This window comes from Astyanax mexicanus, chromosome 1 (genome assembly GCF_023375975.1).
Source record: "Astyanax mexicanus isolate ESR-SI-001 chromosome 1, AstMex3_surface, whole genome shotgun sequence".
NCBI classification, from domain to species: domain Eukaryota; kingdom Metazoa; phylum Chordata; class Actinopteri; order Characiformes; family Acestrorhamphidae; genus Astyanax; species Astyanax mexicanus.
In genome coordinates this window covers 77,752,709-77,770,134 of record NC_064408.1, presented here as the reverse complement: position 1 = coordinate 77,770,134, position 17,426 = coordinate 77,752,709, and the positions used below count along the sequence as shown (strand labels likewise).

The 17,426-nt window shown below is 36.3% G+C and overlaps 1 protein-coding gene across 1 annotated transcript; it reads right to left on the bottom strand.

Moving 5' to 3' along the window:
* Window positions 1-1,285: 1,285 nt before the first annotated feature.
* On the bottom strand, window positions 1,286-6,149 carry vrtn (vertebrae development associated). Its single transcript, XM_007258220.4, has 2 exons — window positions 5,884-6,149; window positions 1,286-4,381 (listed from the first exon to the last, which is right to left on the bottom strand). Exon 2 carries the CDS (start codon window positions 4,377-4,379, stop codon window positions 2,319-2,321), a length of 2,061 nt encoding a protein of 686 aa, XP_007258282.2. The 5' UTR covers window positions 4,380-4,381; window positions 5,884-6,149; the 3' UTR covers window positions 1,286-2,318.
* Between the last annotated feature and the right edge of the window lie 11,277 nt (window positions 6,150-17,426).

Below are 17,426 nucleotides of genomic sequence, written 5' to 3'. Positions count from 1 at the left end.
CTCACCCATCATCTAGACAATGAGGCTTGAAATGGTATCTTTACCTGTGTAACATCTGATCCCCCTGTATGTGAAGAAAATCCTGTGGAAAAAAGGAAAATAACCCAATTATGCTAATGTCTCTCTAACCTGAAAGCTTTTTGTGTAATCCATCATTTGTTTCTAGCAGTTCTAAAACATCTCATTATTTTCCAGAAAGGTCGCGAGTGTCTTTCAAACGTCTCACCTCTGCATAATTGAGGACAAATTCAGAAGCGACTCCCAGATGCATCTTTGTTTTTCACAGATATTTGGCATCCTTGAAAGACTGCCTTACTTTAGCGCTCTGAGACTCCTGACTGTGGTATGCTAATCCTTGAAGGCTTCCATGCCCACCTGCCAGCGCTCATTATTTTCATGCTATTTTCAGACAAACAAATATACAGTAAGGCTGCGCCGAAACCTCAGGCCAGAAGCATTTCCGAAAAAAAGAAAAAAACAAATGAGGGAGATTTTTTTCCTGTCAGTCACGGTGATGATGACAAAGTACGCTGTCATGCTCTGCAACAAACATTTGCTGAGCCCAGTCAGCTCAACACTGATTATACACTGATATATTTATCAATCTTCAGCTACATCTCTACCTGTCTGCCAAGAGGGTTTTGATCATTTTAACTTTTAGCATACATTTTGTTATCTTTATCAAAAATAGAAAGACATGTTGGGTTAGGACAAGGGCTTTGCGATATGGAAAAAATATGATGATATTTAAAGACATTTCTCAATACATAATATTGATTGTGATACATGTGATCACAGTCAAAATGTGGTAGTTGCGAAAGGTCCTTAAAAAAACATTCAATTTTTTTTTTTTTTATATTTAATGGATAGGCAACTTTTAAATACATATTAGGGGTGGGCAATTTGGCCCTAAAATAATATCACAATATTTCAGCATATTTTTGCTTGGTGATACAAAACATTTTTTTTAGAATTTCAAGAATTTACTATTGCAAAAAAAAAGAATATTAAAGTTTTAATTCGTATGAATAAAAGTTTTATGCATTCAGTAGAAAAGAAAATGTAAAAAATGTATTTTTTCTAAGAAGTAACTTACCAAGAATTTAATATTGTATGAAATAGTGTAGGAAAATGAAAAGTTACAAAAATAATGTAACTGAAATCTGCCACAAGCATATTTTGCATGCATGTACTGGAAAGCTGCAAACAAATAATTAAAAGCAAATACTGTAAACAGCAAAACAAATACAAAACATATCTGAATAACAAGCACTGAGACACAACATAAGTGGAATACATGATTTATTTCCTGTATCATTTCAGTATTATACACTCATTTGACCTTGCTTTAGACAGGAATGTATTCTATGTACAAACAACAAAAAAGATCCTTTGCTGCAGACTTTGAAGACGTTTAAATAATGCTTGCATTAGCTGTTGTGACTCTTCTTAAAGCTGAGAGTCACCCAAAGTAAAACATAAATCTAAATAGGTAGTATAATGCAACAAAAAAGCAACACAGAGAACCTTACATCAAAGTTAAGTGTATAAAATTATAGGAATTAGTTGGAAGCAGCATATAAAAAGTTTAGCAGCTGTACTGTAATACAAAAGTGAGCATGTGACTGTGCAAAATTGCTTCTAACACCCTTACTCATGAGTTTTAATGTGTACCTTGTAACAAGTGAATTCATTCAAAGAACAGAGAACATTCAATAATCTATACAAAAATATATATGTGTAACAAAATCAAGCAATGTAAACAGTAAACAATCCAAAAGTGAAAGTCTATTCAGTTTTTTTTTTAAACTCTTTAAAAAAACAATACCATCCATTGACTGCTGATTATGAAAGCAAGTGGTAAAATAATAAGTTGACAATAAAAAAACCCAAAATATTTAAAATTAAAAGACATTTAAGAAAATAAGGGAAAAAACAAATATGGTCCATTTAAAATGCAAACCAAAAGGAAAAACCCTAAACAAAGAGTCATTTGAAACCTTCTTATCAATGGCTTTGAACTGCCTTTTGCCTGAGGGCCATCAGGACTTAAGTGGCATGTAAAGACTGTCTGATTTCACACACATGCAAATGTCCTTGAGCTGGACTCCAAGTGGTCAAGAAAACCTGAAAAGAACACAATTAAGATGCATGAACTGCAATTACACTATATGGGAGTCACCTGGATGCCAGACTCAAGTCTAACAGGATGTGTGTTGACGATAACTGTTCAGCTATTGATGAGAAATGTTCAGCTACGGCTGTTAGGTGTGGGTGTGTGATACGTAGGCAGCTTTACTAAGTGACAGAAATTCCCTTTAGCCATGAACTAATGGCACTCCATGATGCAGTGCCCTTTTCCACATGTAATACGTAGAGCGTGGAGTGAGAGGAAAGTAGGATCTGAACTCTTTGAAAGTGGGGAAAGACTTCTCTTCAAAGCGCTGCTGCAGGAACAGTTTAGCCTTGGCCTTGAAATTGGCTAAAGCCACGACATCCATTACAAACATTTGTTCATTGCTGGTCTTGTCAGACAGATGATATTCCGGCAGGGTGAATTCAGTGGGGCTGACTGCCTGCCTATTCAGGTAATCCAGGGTAACATCAAAAGGAAATCGTGATGGACTTCCCACCCGTTTCAGCAGATCTGCGGTAGTTACATCCACACTTTTAGACTCATACGTCTCAAACCCAAGTTCAGGCTTTTGCTGGGATTTCTTGTTGAGGGAATGCCTCCAAAGCCAATAGTAAGAAGAAGAGATGAAGGGAAACTTGAGCTTGAATTTGAACAGGGACATCTTTGAGCCCTGAACACAAGCCTTGGCCTCTTCTCTAATTTTTTTCTTCTGCAAGTAGATCATCTTGAGACTCTTCTGACTGCGTCTTGAGATCCTGACTCTGGGGGTTACTCTGCGGCTCTCTAACAAAGCCGGCAATTCCGGCAACTTCTCTTTGGGACTGTGGGCTTTGTCAGATTCTGAACTTTCATCATCATTGCCTGAGAGATCTTTGAAAGGTGTGAACAACATGGCTTCTCTCCTCCAGTTGTAGTATGTTGATCTTGAAATTCCTGGAAACCTTCTTTTGAAGATTCGGTAGGGGAATGAAGTGTTTGTGGCAATGCAGTTTTGGAGGCTTTTCTTTGCCTCCTGCATCAAGGCCACATTTTGAGCCCGATCTCCCTCTAGTTTCTCAGACTTGAAGGCTTGTATGCCTGCAAGGGATTCCTGGCTGGGCTGTTTCTTGATCTCAGGAGAAGACCAGTAGTCCTGTTCGATGCTATCTCCAGGGCTTAGCTCACCAGTTGAGCCTCCAGAAGCGATACTGCCAGTAGATATGAGTTCATGTTTCCAAGCATAGTATGTAGATCTGGAAATTTCTGGAAAGAACTCTCGGAACTGGTTCTGGGAAATGAGCTTCCCTTCTTTGTAGCAGGCCTGAAAAAAGTGTTTGGCCTCATATCTGGCGACTGACTTTTTGTGGTACTCTGTGCTCTGCCTCTTCCAACGATAGAAGGTGCTTTTTGTGATGTTGAATTTGTCTTTGAGAGTGGAGTAAGACAACTGCAAGTCCTCACTTAGAAAATCTTGTGACTTCACCGATGGCAACCGCTGTTCACTGCTTGGGCTTCCAATTTTAAGGTCACTGGCATGAATTAAGGCGACAAAGTTGTGGGGCTTGAACATGGAACTTGCTTCCAACTCACCAGACCACATAATGTGGAGGGTGAATGGCTCAGTGTCCTTGGGGTACGTTCTGGGGCGAATAAGACGGTTGAAATATGGCCTAATCTTCAGATTATACATAGGGTAAATGGAGTAGATGTTGCACTGGAGGACAGAAGACAGTGCATAGACATGCCACATGTTTGCAAAAGAGCCAGGAAAACAAGACGCCTTGACATCTGCATCAAAGATGGCCTCCAGCACCTGCATAGGAAGCTTGAGCATGTCCTGGGATTCCTCGGCGCAGAGGGAAAATCTGGCTGCCTGCAGCATCACCTTAGAGTCGATCATGCCGCTAAGGTAGTACTGCTTCCACCGCAGCATTTCCACCACCGTCCTCACCTGCAGCTCCAAGCTCAGGCTTGTGGATCCCACCAGTAGCATGCTGGCAGCATCAAACAGCAGGTTGCCCTCCCCTTTGCAGACCAGAGGAAGCAAGCCAGCCGGTGCATCAGCTGGGTACAGTCTGTGAGCCACTCCATCAACTCCCATCCATGAGGAGATCTCTGTGCAAAGCGTTGCAGGGAGATGGAAGGGGGCGAGGACCTGCTCCACTTCCAGAGCCACTTTAATCAGGGCATCCAGGCCCATAGACTCAGTAGCCTCCTGAAGCTCCCCCAGCATGGAGAGGACCACCTCCTTCCTCGGAATCATTCCTATTGCAAAATAAAAACCCACAAAATTTAACGTTCATACTTTTGCCCCTTGTTGTAGCATTATTTGGTTTAAGATATATTAAAGAAAAACATAAAAAATGTGGCTCTAGATATGTTCAAGAGGTTATAGGTAGTTAGGCCATTTAGTAACCCAAAAGAGCTCATATGATGCTACAGACTCTTTAAAAAGACATGTAAAAGTTCCTTACTGCACTCTCAATCTTTTTAAATCATAAAGTGAAATATACTGAACATCCTTAGAGCACCACAAGACAATGTGTGAATGTGTTGTTGTTTATTTGAGCTTATTTATAGAATGCAGGAGTGCTGGGTTACTGCTGGAGATAAAACTAGCTCCTGTTCTGTTCTAACCATTTTAACCATCCAAATGCCTTAATTAAAATGTTTATATGTTACACAGAACTAGTACTATTAGACATTTATAAAGTTCTTATCTGATTTACCTGACTAGATTTTTTTAAAGTTCTGAAATTGTTGTGTAATGCGTTACATGAGGATTTCAATCTTATAAACATATATAGCCATGTGCCAACAATAAAAAAAACATTAATGTGCTGCTCAGTGAATTCATTTAATTCATTAAATAGTTCAGTTTTGGGAGGTCTGTAGGCTACTATGCATTCATGCTAGTGATATTGGTACAGATAAGAATATTCTGTAATCATAACAATATTCATCAACATAATCATAACAATCCTACAAAAGACCAACAGGACCCTAAAATGTCTTAAATGATATAAGCTAGTTCAAGAAGTAAAAATTGAGTGTATGCAGTAGAAAACATGAACATAAACAAAATTTTTTGCTATATGATTTTGCTATATGCACATTGTGTTTACTTGCTGAGGAGATATGATTTGGGTGAAGTCAGTATGTTGATTTGGTTTTAAAAACATTGATATATTTTATTTGGTTGATTTATTTAGGTTAATTAAATATATATATTAGTTAAAAAAATTTTGGAACATTTGTCCATACTATATATGAATATTCGTATTAATTCCATTTTATTTTATTATTATACTAAAATATTCTAATTTGCAAATCCCATAAATTGACAACATGTAAAAAATATCTTACATAAAACAATAGCGTTATCGAGCCAGGCCTAACTAACCTACTAAAGCTAGCTAATTTATCAACAACTGTTGGAGCCCTGCAGACGGAAGATGTGATTTAATACTTTATTCAAAATAAAAGGCCGTTAAAACAAAACTTAAATAAATAATAGAAAGAAAACAGGTCGTTTCTTACAACGAAAAACAGTCTTAACCTAGAGTTAACCTAGTTAGGTTAATTATAATTATAATTAAATTGATTTAATTAATAAAAAACGATTGTGGCCTATAAATAACGCTGCGCTGTGAGTAAATTAGTAAAGTTGGACGTTTTTTGTTGTTCCTGAACGCGTTTATTCAGCTACTCTGAGCTCCAAAACCTGCAGAAACTTATTTCACAGACTGATTAACTCATTAACTCACCTGGAGCAGCAGTGGGTCCTGATCCCGAGCTGAAAATCTCCTCAGTTCACCAGACAGAACCAGCAGCAGTCCTGAGCGTGTGGTGCAGATCTGTGTCTCTGTCTCTCTGTGTACAGGTGAGTGTGTGTAATAGGTGTGGTGGTGGAGTTTAGTCCATGGTCGTGCTGCTCTGAACAGGCGGGACTCAGACGGCGCTGCGGGTCTGAGCCGCGGACATTTGAAACGATAAGTACCTCCTCCAGGAAATGGTCGCTGATCGGCCGGCCTGGTTTTGTGTGTGCAGTCTGTGAACATACACTCCCACCACTCCCACCGCCGCGCCCTGAGCGACCACTTCTATAGCAGCTGTTAACAAAAGCCCCCCGTTTAACACCAATGTGAGGCACACACGGTGCAGATCCAGCTAAACAAGGTCAAATGCTGTTCTGTTATTGTTGTTTTTACCTGAGGTCACATGAGTGAGTAACTTTACAATCAAAATGTATGATTGTTAAAGAAAAATAAGTACAGATTTGTACTTAAAAGAGTACAAATCTTGTTGCTGGGGCTGTAACTGAGTACCTTTCAGTGAAAGTCTTTTTTTGTACATATGTTTTTGTACCAGTAAAGATTATAAAGATTACAAACATTTTCATCAACTAAATCTGTGTTAAGAGCTTAATGATCCACAATTGTCTGGCTTTCAAATAAAAAAATATATATTTTTTATTATATTAGTTCATTAGTACAGTGATACAGAATACTGAATGTACCTTTTGGCTGATTCAGTGGTACAAATCTGTATTTCCTGCTGTTAGTATGAAGACTTTGTACTTCAGAGGGAACATCAGACCCTGTAAAGACCACAATTATACATTTGAGGGTACAATTATGAAAAGTGTACCTTTGAGTACAATAAAGTACTTATACACTGTATGTTTTGAGTGTGTACTGTTATTTTATTATAACATATTAAAGCTTAAAGTACCTTCCCAAACAGGCCTTAAAAATTAAACATTAGAACAAATCAATTTTTTTTTTTTTTGCACCAGGAGTGGCATAAAGTTATCCAAAAGCAGTGTGTAATACCGGTGGAGGAGAACATGCCAAGATGCATGAAAACTGTGATTAAAAATCAGGGTTAATCCACCAAAAATTAATTTCTGAACTCGTAAATTCTTTATGAATATGAACTTGTTTACTTTGCATTATTTGAGGTCTGAAATCTCTGCATCTTTTTCGTTATTTCAGTCGTTTCTTATTTTTTGCAAATAGATGCTCTATTTGCATTTGGAATTTGGGAGAAATGTTGTTGTGTTGTGTTTATTTTCCTCAAACATATACCTATAAATATCAGGAGAAACTGATTCAGAAGCTAATCCAAAGTTATTATTTTGAATAGCACCGCTGGCACACTACATAGTGCAGTATTCCTGTAATAGGGGACGATTCTGAGCACAGATAAAATGTATCACATTTTTAAAAAGCTACATTATCCAACTGTTTGTGGACATCCCTTCTAATAAATGCTGACACCCACTACTGACACAGATGTGCAAATGAATGCACACACAGCTTGTCTAGTCCCTGTAGTGAAGTACTACCAACAGATATGAAGCAGATCATAAAATCATAAACCTATTTACACCATGCTCTGCACCTCCTCCCAACTAACCTAACTAAACTCCTTCCAGTAAATGCAATCAATTACTCAAAATATAGCAGAAAGCCTTCTCTGGACAGTAGAGGCACTTTTTTAATCCCCTTGATACTTTATGATACTGATGATATTTCAATTTTTTAAACTATAAAATAACACAAATGTGTTGGATTACAGAGTATAGTAAAGTATAGTATAGTATATAGTAGTATAGTATGGTGTGAAATATATTGGGGAAGTGTTTTATTAATGTGCGGCGCTGAACAAAAATATAGAAATGATAGAAATAAAAATGATAGAAAGTTAGGGTAGAGTTTTAAATATTAGTTGTAACAATGGGTGTTAGCAACTCCAGCTGGGGTTGGTGGATAACAGTAAATCATAATATAAATATAGAATGTTCAGTGTATTATCCTATGCTACATGTATGCAGATGTAGGTAGATCTACATTTGCCAACTTGATTTTTCTGTGCTACTTTTCCTAACCTCTACTGAGGGTTTGTCTGGCAACACATTTTGTATAATACAGTTTAAACATATTTGATAGTAGCATATACCTGGTAAAGAGATCTATACATTTTTAAGTCTGTGTTTTCAGTTATTTATAGCTCTCCTCAATCCTTTCCATACTCCTAACTCTAAACTCAATGCAAATCACAATACATAATATGTAAAAATCGCAGGACACCCTTTTCAGAAACAATATTTTGTGACTTTTAAGATGGTGGCCTTGTCCCAGACTTTGTCAAAATATAGGCCCCTCACTGTTACCTACTGGGTTGTTCAGATATGTCATTTTCCATTTCATATAATTTTTTTAAAATTCTAAAATAAATGGTCTTTTTGGGAGTTTTGACTCACCATGTATAAAAGTAAATATATATTATAATGAATGGATAAAAACACCTTTTTGATTTCTTGTTTTTCAGTAATCAGTTATGTCCACTTAAAAATTCGGCATCTCAGCGAGCATGTGTGACTGTATTTATGCCTTATAGCAAGAAATAACATTGTGTTAGTATAATTCCTTCAACACTAAAGCTCTAGACACTGGACTGTCTACCATTATAGCTGTAAGTTGGTACTGACCCCTTTTGTTCTACCAGACACTGATTTGAGCTGGACCCTCTAACCCAGTCAGACCATGGCCTACAGTCAAGGTGTTTTGTTGATTGGAGTGAGAGCAGGCAGACTGTGCAAATGGCAGTGAAAGAGAGAGACACATACATATAGCTGCTGTGGTGCATATCTAGCACTCATTTCTCTGGGGTATTACTTTTAACACCTCTGCCTGTCTGTCCTTTTGCAGGCCTTTCACATCACCTTTTGTTCCAAGAGCACAGTCAAGGCTGTTTCAGTCACAACCCCCCCCCCCCCCCTCCTCCCCCACACACACCAACCCCACCCCATTCAACATCACTCCACACTGACCTGTAACAGACATGTTTTCAACTTCTTACTCATTTCATCTTCCCTCTTTCTATATTCACAGCCTTGGGCCTGAAAGTAATGAGATGTGTGGAGAAAGAAGTTCCACGAGTCCTTCACAAAGTCATTGCAAGTTTTAATGCAATTTAATTCTCCCCTCTGGAGACATCCTTTGTACATCAATCATGTCTTCCAATATGCAATATGCCATGCTACTTTCCTGCCTGGTATTAACCACTGACTACTTTTTTTTCAACAGAGTCCTTCCTTTTGAGCTCATGGAGTGGGTAATAAACGGAATAGAGATTTTCATTATTATTGGTACAGTTTCTGAGGCTTGACTACATTAGACTAGAGGGCTGTGCTACATTCTCCCAAAATCAGATCAGATTCAGAAGGTTTTTCATGGTGTTGACGTTATTAAAAGAATCCATGAAGTTAATGATGGTGATTAACTTCATATTGCATGAAAATGGCATAATGAATGGACCAATAGAAATGTTCCAAAATGGTTCTAAATCAAATATTTTTTTATATTTTATTGGTTTCCATTGAATTTAAGACAACCTTTTTGTTGTAATGGAAAATTACTATTTTGAATAGATGTGCTTTTTGTAGGACATCAAAAATATATGTATAGATATTGTCATACGGTGTGGTATACCTAACAGTATATTCCTACATTTGTAAAGTTTGGACAGTCCTGATCAACTAACAGGTTATGTGAAAGTAAAAACATATAATAAAATAATAATGTAGTGTTAACTTATCCTGACTACCTGCTGCATTTGACATACTGGATAATTGATTATTATGGTAGTTGACTAATCTTATTTTTTCAGTCAGTTGATATGTCAACAACTATTTCTGTCATCCTTCCTATCACTGCCTCTCATGATCTAACTCCTGTTCCAATGCATATTTTACCTCACCTATTGAACTCTGCACACCTTTGAATGTCACCTTGTTGTCCAGTCTCTGCCTTAACATTAAGCAAATAAATAGTGACAGATAAAACTCAAATATAAAAATAAAACTTTGCTTAATAGCTTAATCAAATGCCCCAGCTGGCCACCAGTAGACGTCAGATAATAGACATTAATTTCAGTTTCAATATGACAAATTGTCATCAGGATAACTTCTAATACTTATTTAATTATGTGCCTGCAGCGGTATTTGCATGAACTGAGTGAGTGAGTAGCCCTTACCCCTCCCCCATCATTTTCTGTCCCCAGCAATTTGTGTAGTTCGTTGAAGTTACAAACAATTAGTCAACACATTTTTATAATCAATATTGTTGGTTATGTCGGCAATTTGTTACAGCCCTATTAAATAGTATTTGGTCATCAAAATGTACAGAAATGTGTTTGGTTAAATTTAGGAAATCAAAATCCAAATCTAATAAATGCATTCAGCTACTTTAAGTTGCACTCATTGCTAAATTGTGCAAATGCACACACACAGCTTGTCTAGTCCCTGTAAGAAAATATTGCCAATAGAAAAAGACTAAGCATGAACCTTTTTTACCATATCAGATGTGGACTAGAGGTGTATAAACCCCCCAGCATTGGGCTGTGGGGAAATGGAACTGTGTTCTCTGAAATGATTGTGCTCAATACAGTACATTTGGAATAAGTTGGGGAGTTGTGAATGAGGTAGAGTGATGTTCATCCAACATCTTTAATGCTTTTGTTGCTGAATGCTATCAAATTCTCACAGTAATACTCAGAAATGTAGTACTCTTTTGTAATACCCTTGATTTCAGAAGAAACAATGAATGAGCAGGTGTCCCAATACTTTAATTAATATAGTGTAAACTAATTTCATTGAAATTGTACAAACCACCATAAAACTGTACATACATACATACATACATTGTGGCTGTCACACAAAAAAGTGTGTAAAGAAATTTTAATTTTGATCTTATATATCTGATATAATGTGAATCTGGAAGTTGTTTTTACATTGTGTCAACATGTAATAATAAATGTACCAATACAAATGATCTAAAATGGCTTGGAATAAAATATTTTTTCCTTCTCCTGCACATACACAAATAAATTTACAATATTATATGTATATATAAAATGTGCCTCGTCTGTTCTCGAGTATATTAAGCAAAATATGCTATTTATATGTTATACCAAGCAAAAATTACAATATCAAATATACAATAGACAGTCTCACATTAAAACAGGATAGATGTTTTACATATAGTGAATTGTGTTCTAGACTGTTGAGAAGACAAGACCTGTGCTGCACAGGAACACTCTCAGGCCTCCCCCCGCCACGTTTAAAATGTAAATGCTGCAATGCTGGGGTCGGCTCCGGTGGGCTGCCCCATGCTGGGGGACGGGGCTGCGTGTGTGTATGTGTGGGGCGTCTTCAAAGATGTGTGGTGCAGGGGACAAGGGGAAGCTCACAGCCTTTTGTTCTTGAGCTTGGCCGTGTGGGCCCAGGCAAGAGTCAAGAGCAGGCCCTTAACACCTTCAGGACCTTCTCAACATGAGGCCCTCTGCCCTTTAGACAGCACTGCTCACAGTTTGTCTTTGTCCACTGGTTATCTCATTAGCCAGAGAATGCTAAGCAAGGGTGAATGGAGATAAGAGATCACAAACATTTCAGAAGACACTTTTCCCCCTCCCCTTTTAAGCTGGAAAAGTTGTTCCAGGACTTAAATGCCTCTGTTCAAGCGCTGTTGAGAACATGTAAACATTTTCTCTTTGTGTTTGGGTTTCTGTTTGTTTTTTTGTGAATTTGACCACTATTATTAGTCATTTATTTCCTCAGACTAGGGCGAACAATGCAAAGAATCAGCAGTAGAAACAGCTAGAAGGAAGGCAGTAAATCAAAGACTGTATTTAAATTTCCCCTCAGTATGGTTTGTTTCCACAACATTAAATTCAGAAAGCTGAAAAGTTTTACATTGTTCGAAATCGTAGATCAATAACATAATGTCAAAAGTATTAAAAATCCACAGGTCCATGCAATCCTACATCAGAAAATGTTGGGACATTATGAAAAAATACAGTGATACTTACATTTACTTTGTCTTTTATTTAATTGCACAGTATGAAAAACATTTCATGTTTTGTCTGCTCAATTTAATCTAATTTGTTGATAAACATCCATCTCAGTATTACAGGCTTGCAACACATTCCCAAAAAGTTGGGACGGTAAAGAATTTACCAGTTGTAATGTTGCAATTTCTTCTCATAACACAAAAAAACATTTGGCAATGATGATAAAAAACGATTAAGTGTTTCAGATGTTGTAAGGGGTCATCTACGTTGCAGTTTTTGTTTTAAAATTCTTCTCACATTCTTTACCGGGCAGAGATCAGGTATTGAGGTGTGTCAGTGCAGTATCTGTACCATCTTATTTCACAGCCATGACTTTGCAGTATGTACAGCATGTGGTTTGGCATTATCTTGTTGATAAATGCATGTAAATCTTTGGAAAAGATGTGTTCTTAAAAGAAGCATATGTTGCACCTAAAGCATTAATGTGACATCAGAGAAGAAACCTCCATACCAGGCCAGACCCTGACTTTTGGATTTGTTGCTTATTACAGTCCGGATGGTCTGGAGCACACAGCATCCATTTTTTACATAAATAAATGACAATACTGATCAGTCTGACTACACTCACTGTGGGATGGTCAATCCCAGATGTATCCAATAATGGACTGTAGTGTGTGACATATTTTCAAAGTAATTCTTTGCCCGTGTGGTCCTATCAGCTATTGTTGAGTGGCGGTTCTTGTTGGTTCTGTGTAGTCAGAAGGACCTGAGATCATCTAAAAAAAAAAAATTATGTTTATGTAGTGTACAATGAAGAAGAGCAAATCTTCAGATGTTGTTTTTAGACCGTTTAATTTGTTGACAAATTAATGTGTTAATTTGTTAATTTGTGTTTCACAGGCTCAGTCTTTCACAGATATTTTTTTTTATACCAAAATCCTAATTACAATCAGCTGTTGAAATCACCTGTTTGAAATCACATCGTTATTGAGTCACTTTTTTTTTTATAACAGGAACATTGGTTCCCTCTCTGTGTTAATCAGGAGGTTTTGGGGATACATGCTCAGTGTCCTGGTTCAAAGTTAAGTTCCAGATTTCTCCTGGATGCCCTCAGCCAGCATGTGTATATGTTCAGTTCAGTCAGCAGCTCACCTGATTTACCAAATTTAACAATTTACCAAACCAGGTGTTGATGTGAGAACTAGGAATAACTATTAAACTAGAAGAGATTAGGAGACTTGATAAGGAAAACAGTGCTGTAAAGCTCTGCTTTTTGTAAAATTGTTATTTGTATTTATTATAATGCTAGTGTTTTACTGAGCTAATAAATACTTACTGCACAGATAAGACACTTATTCTTTACTGAAAAACATTTGCACAAGACTGTATATGTCAATACATTTCTTTCTTTAGAAGAAACTCTCATCAAACATTGCAGAAAAATATATATTAGCAAATAAAATACAGGATGTAAATATCAAATCACTTCTTGCTGTTGTATTAGAGGCAGTGTTTTTTAGGAGTTGTTCAGCCTCTTTATCACATTCTGAGAAGTGCTGTGAAAACCAGGGAAGCAAACAGCCAGACTGTGACAGCAGCAACATGTCTAGGCAGTGGAGGGTTTTTTTTTTTATCCTCTGCACTAGACTTCTACAAAGCTTGGGTGCATTTCAGGTCAGCTTGATGGAAGGAAAATATAAGAAATTCCAAGGATAATAGCACAGGCTGTGTTTTTTAATACAAAATAATAAATCAATATTTAATGCAGAACAATATTTAATATTTTACACCCAGGTTTAGTATATGGTTATTAATTCCAGAAACTACTATAATTATATTATTATCATATTATATTAATTTAACATGAATTAATTAGAATGTTTATCATGTCGATTAGAATGCCCATTATTGTATAGCCATATGTTCCTCAACAAAATGTTAATGCTGCAGGAATGCCGTTGGGATCTTTTTAATCAGTGCTGATATTTATTTCAAATGTATGAACCTTTTCTGATTTGTTAGGCTGGTTTAAGTTAATGGAAAATATTTTTTTTATGTTCCGATATAGTTGTGAAACTAAGACATGGTATGTTTGTAATTAAACAGAAACAGCTTTTTCCAGTTTTTCCTTGAAGCTATAATTTACAAAGAGCTAACAATAGAAGCTTATGACTAGCAGTTAGCCTAGTATTGTTAGCTATTAATGCAATTTAAAAATAACAAACGAATGGACAAACAAACAAATGTACGTAAAATGAAAATAAACCACTAGTGCTAGTAAAAAAAAGTGTTTTTCTTTTTTTTTTTTTACATTTACAAAATACTTGTATAATAAAAGGCATCAGGCAGCAGGCAAATTGTTCGTTCAGAATAACTCCCTTCATAAACCCTAAGAGGCCTTTTATACATCTATTTCTGAAAAAAAAAAAAAATATATATATATATATATATATATATATATATATATATATATATATATATATATATATATATATATATATATATATATATATGGGGACAGTTAAAATGTAGCACACAGGAAGTGATGTAAGAACTGTACTGTTTCTGCAAATCTGAGTCAGGCCCTAATTTCATGTACTTATTTGATTATATTTTTAAATAAATAATCCAATTTATATGGCAAAATCAAAACTCTGCAGTCTGCTAATTACATTAAATAAAAAACACTAATTATATAGTTAACACCAATTAATTCACAGTGGTTACTCAATGACATTTGACCTGCACCTAAAAATTACAACATAAATCTGCTTTAGTTTAATGGTTTGTAATGTGTTCATATCAATAAATGTGATATTTTGGAAGAAGGAAGGGCTTAAGAATGCCTAGGAGATGCATGTTTTGCATATTTTGGACATTTTAAATTGTAGATGTAAAACAGTACGGCTTCTCATAACTGGTTGGATTAGTACCCCTATACATCCCAGCTCTGTTCAGCTTCTGTTCATGTGTGAATAAGGTATGGTGCAGTAGAATAAAAAAGGGATGTATAGCGCTGCATTATTTAATAAACATCGCCCTTTACCCTTCATATCCTGGCTTGGGTCTTTTACAGTGATACACACTTTACAGTATAACTCAACACTGCCCACTAATGGTGGAGTGGTGTAATAATATTATTACAAACCAGGCTTTTGCATTAAAAAGGAACAAAGAATAAGATGTTTACATCCACACAGCATTAAGATGTCACGATAAATACCACCTTGGAAACAGAACATCCACAGTGTGAACGTCTGGAAGCTTCCTAAGCACAAGACTCCTATTACCTATTTTATATCATCACAATTAAGAAATTCAACAAGTCCATTTGTTTTGCATTTCACAAATAGGTGACACACTTATGCCTTTGAATGTTACTGGAATCAAACAAAAAATCGGATGGTTAATTTTACTCCAATATAGCTACTACATCTTTACTGTGCTGTGCTGAATACATTTCTGCGGTTTTGTTCCAGTGTTAAAAGAGCCGTAACACATACAGGTATACTGTACATACTAAATATGGGTTTATTGACATACAGACCACCATTTAATCATGACCATGAGTTCAGAGTTTTTCTAAATTACAGTAATTTACAAGTCACACCTGGCCAAGAAAGTGGTCTCAAATTATTGATTATTTCAGTACGTTTTAGCTCAAACAAATGATTTGTCAGATTTTCTAAGATGCCAATAGCATATAAAGCTTTTTTAGAGTTAGACATGTAATATAAATATCCCCGAAAATTCTATGTTTTAAACTGTTCTATATACTGTAGTTCTGAAAAGGGATTATTTTATTCATAACAATAGCCTTGGGACTGTACAGAACCATTTTAAAGAAAAATATACAACAAAGAGATTTTCACTCATAGAGATGAAAGGTTAAAATAAACGGATAACCTTTTAATAATCTTATCTTATTTAAGCAATAATATACTCAAGGTTCGTGCTTAAACATGTAATACTGGCACTGCTGTGATGCAGTCGAAAATCAGCACAGCAGGGCCAATGTGACAGTTATAGCACGAACCTCGAGTGTATTATTGCGATTATACCACAGTACAATTACTGCTGTTTATTGAAATAGTTTGAATTATAGGATCTGTTTGGTTATAAACACTCCGCGTGTTAAAATAGTCCCATTGCTGCTCTGCATAACGACCATTTCAGTCACAATTGTGGAAGTCTAGGCTTACTGTAAATGAACGTAAGAGCTTTACTCACCAAAACAAACGTTTTTTCAAGATAAAAATCTGTGTAGATTAAAGTCCAGCGCTCGTTTGACTGAAAGAAAATGTTTTTTTTTAAGAATTAAAGTTTTGTTTACTCCGGCGCCCCCTACGGTAAGACCTGCGGAATTACAAGAGTCCACCTTACATTCAGCTTAAAATACCCTACAATAACTTTAAAATATAAACACTTAAACTTTTATTTTAATAAAAACAGCTCTTAATCTGATATTGGTGGCTGATAATGTGTTTAATAATGTGTATTTTTGAATCGCTGGGCTTATTTATCTGTGGGACCGCGTCTTTGCCTGCGCCGCCTATTGGAGACCTGGCGTTTCTAGACTGTGCCTCTATGGGATCCAGCGCCCACCAGTGGTGTTTAATGACATCGCATTTGGTTGGTAAACGCTGGATCGTTGCTAGGTTACCTGTATGTTGCAGAGTAATACATAGAGAGCTTCGGTTACAGCGCATTACCGCCTAATAATGTCACTCATAAAATGCCTCTCAGCCAATCACAATGCAGGGTCGGAACTAACTGTGATATACCTATTTTTATCGAACCATTTCCGTAACTGAATAAACTTTTAGTGTAGCACACATTCATAAAGATTACTATTAGTTACTAAAGACTACTATTATTAAAAGAAAAAAAAACATTAATACAGACAAAAAAAAACTTTTATAACAATTTGCTTTCAATTGTTGATGTTTTATAAACTGAACTACAGCAACCATGTGTTAATCCAGCATGTTCAACCATGAGTCTTATTCCCTCCATTTGTAATAATTTGGAGCAATCCCAGTAAGTGTACCCTCATGAGTAACACACTGAGTTACTTGGCAGTATTCTCTGATCTAGTGGTCCTTCCTTTCTAATCTAATTCAAATGGTTTAAAATGGATCCAACTAATAACAGACTTCCAAAAAAATATTTTTTAGGTATATGGGCTGTATGAACAGTGTTCGTTTTTCCAAAAGGTGGCATACTTGTCAAGGTAGCATACTTTCTGCTGACACTAAGTGATTCTTGGGCCTGGTGCTCAAGTAGCACTGACCTGCAGGTTTAAACTTTATACTAATTGTAGCCAGGGGCGTAGCAGCAAATTCTGGGCCCTGTACACTCTCAATGTCAGTGGGCCCCTGTCCATGCCAGTACACAATGAACGTGGATTTTCATGGGCCCCTCTTTTTACTCGGGCCCTGGGTAGTCAGGT

What these genes read in the sequence shown, in the direction of transcription:
- vrtn (XM_007258220.4), bottom strand. Translation starts at nt 4,379, where the DNA reads ATGATTCCGAGGAAGGAGGTGGTCCTCTCCATGCTGGGGGAGCTTCAG.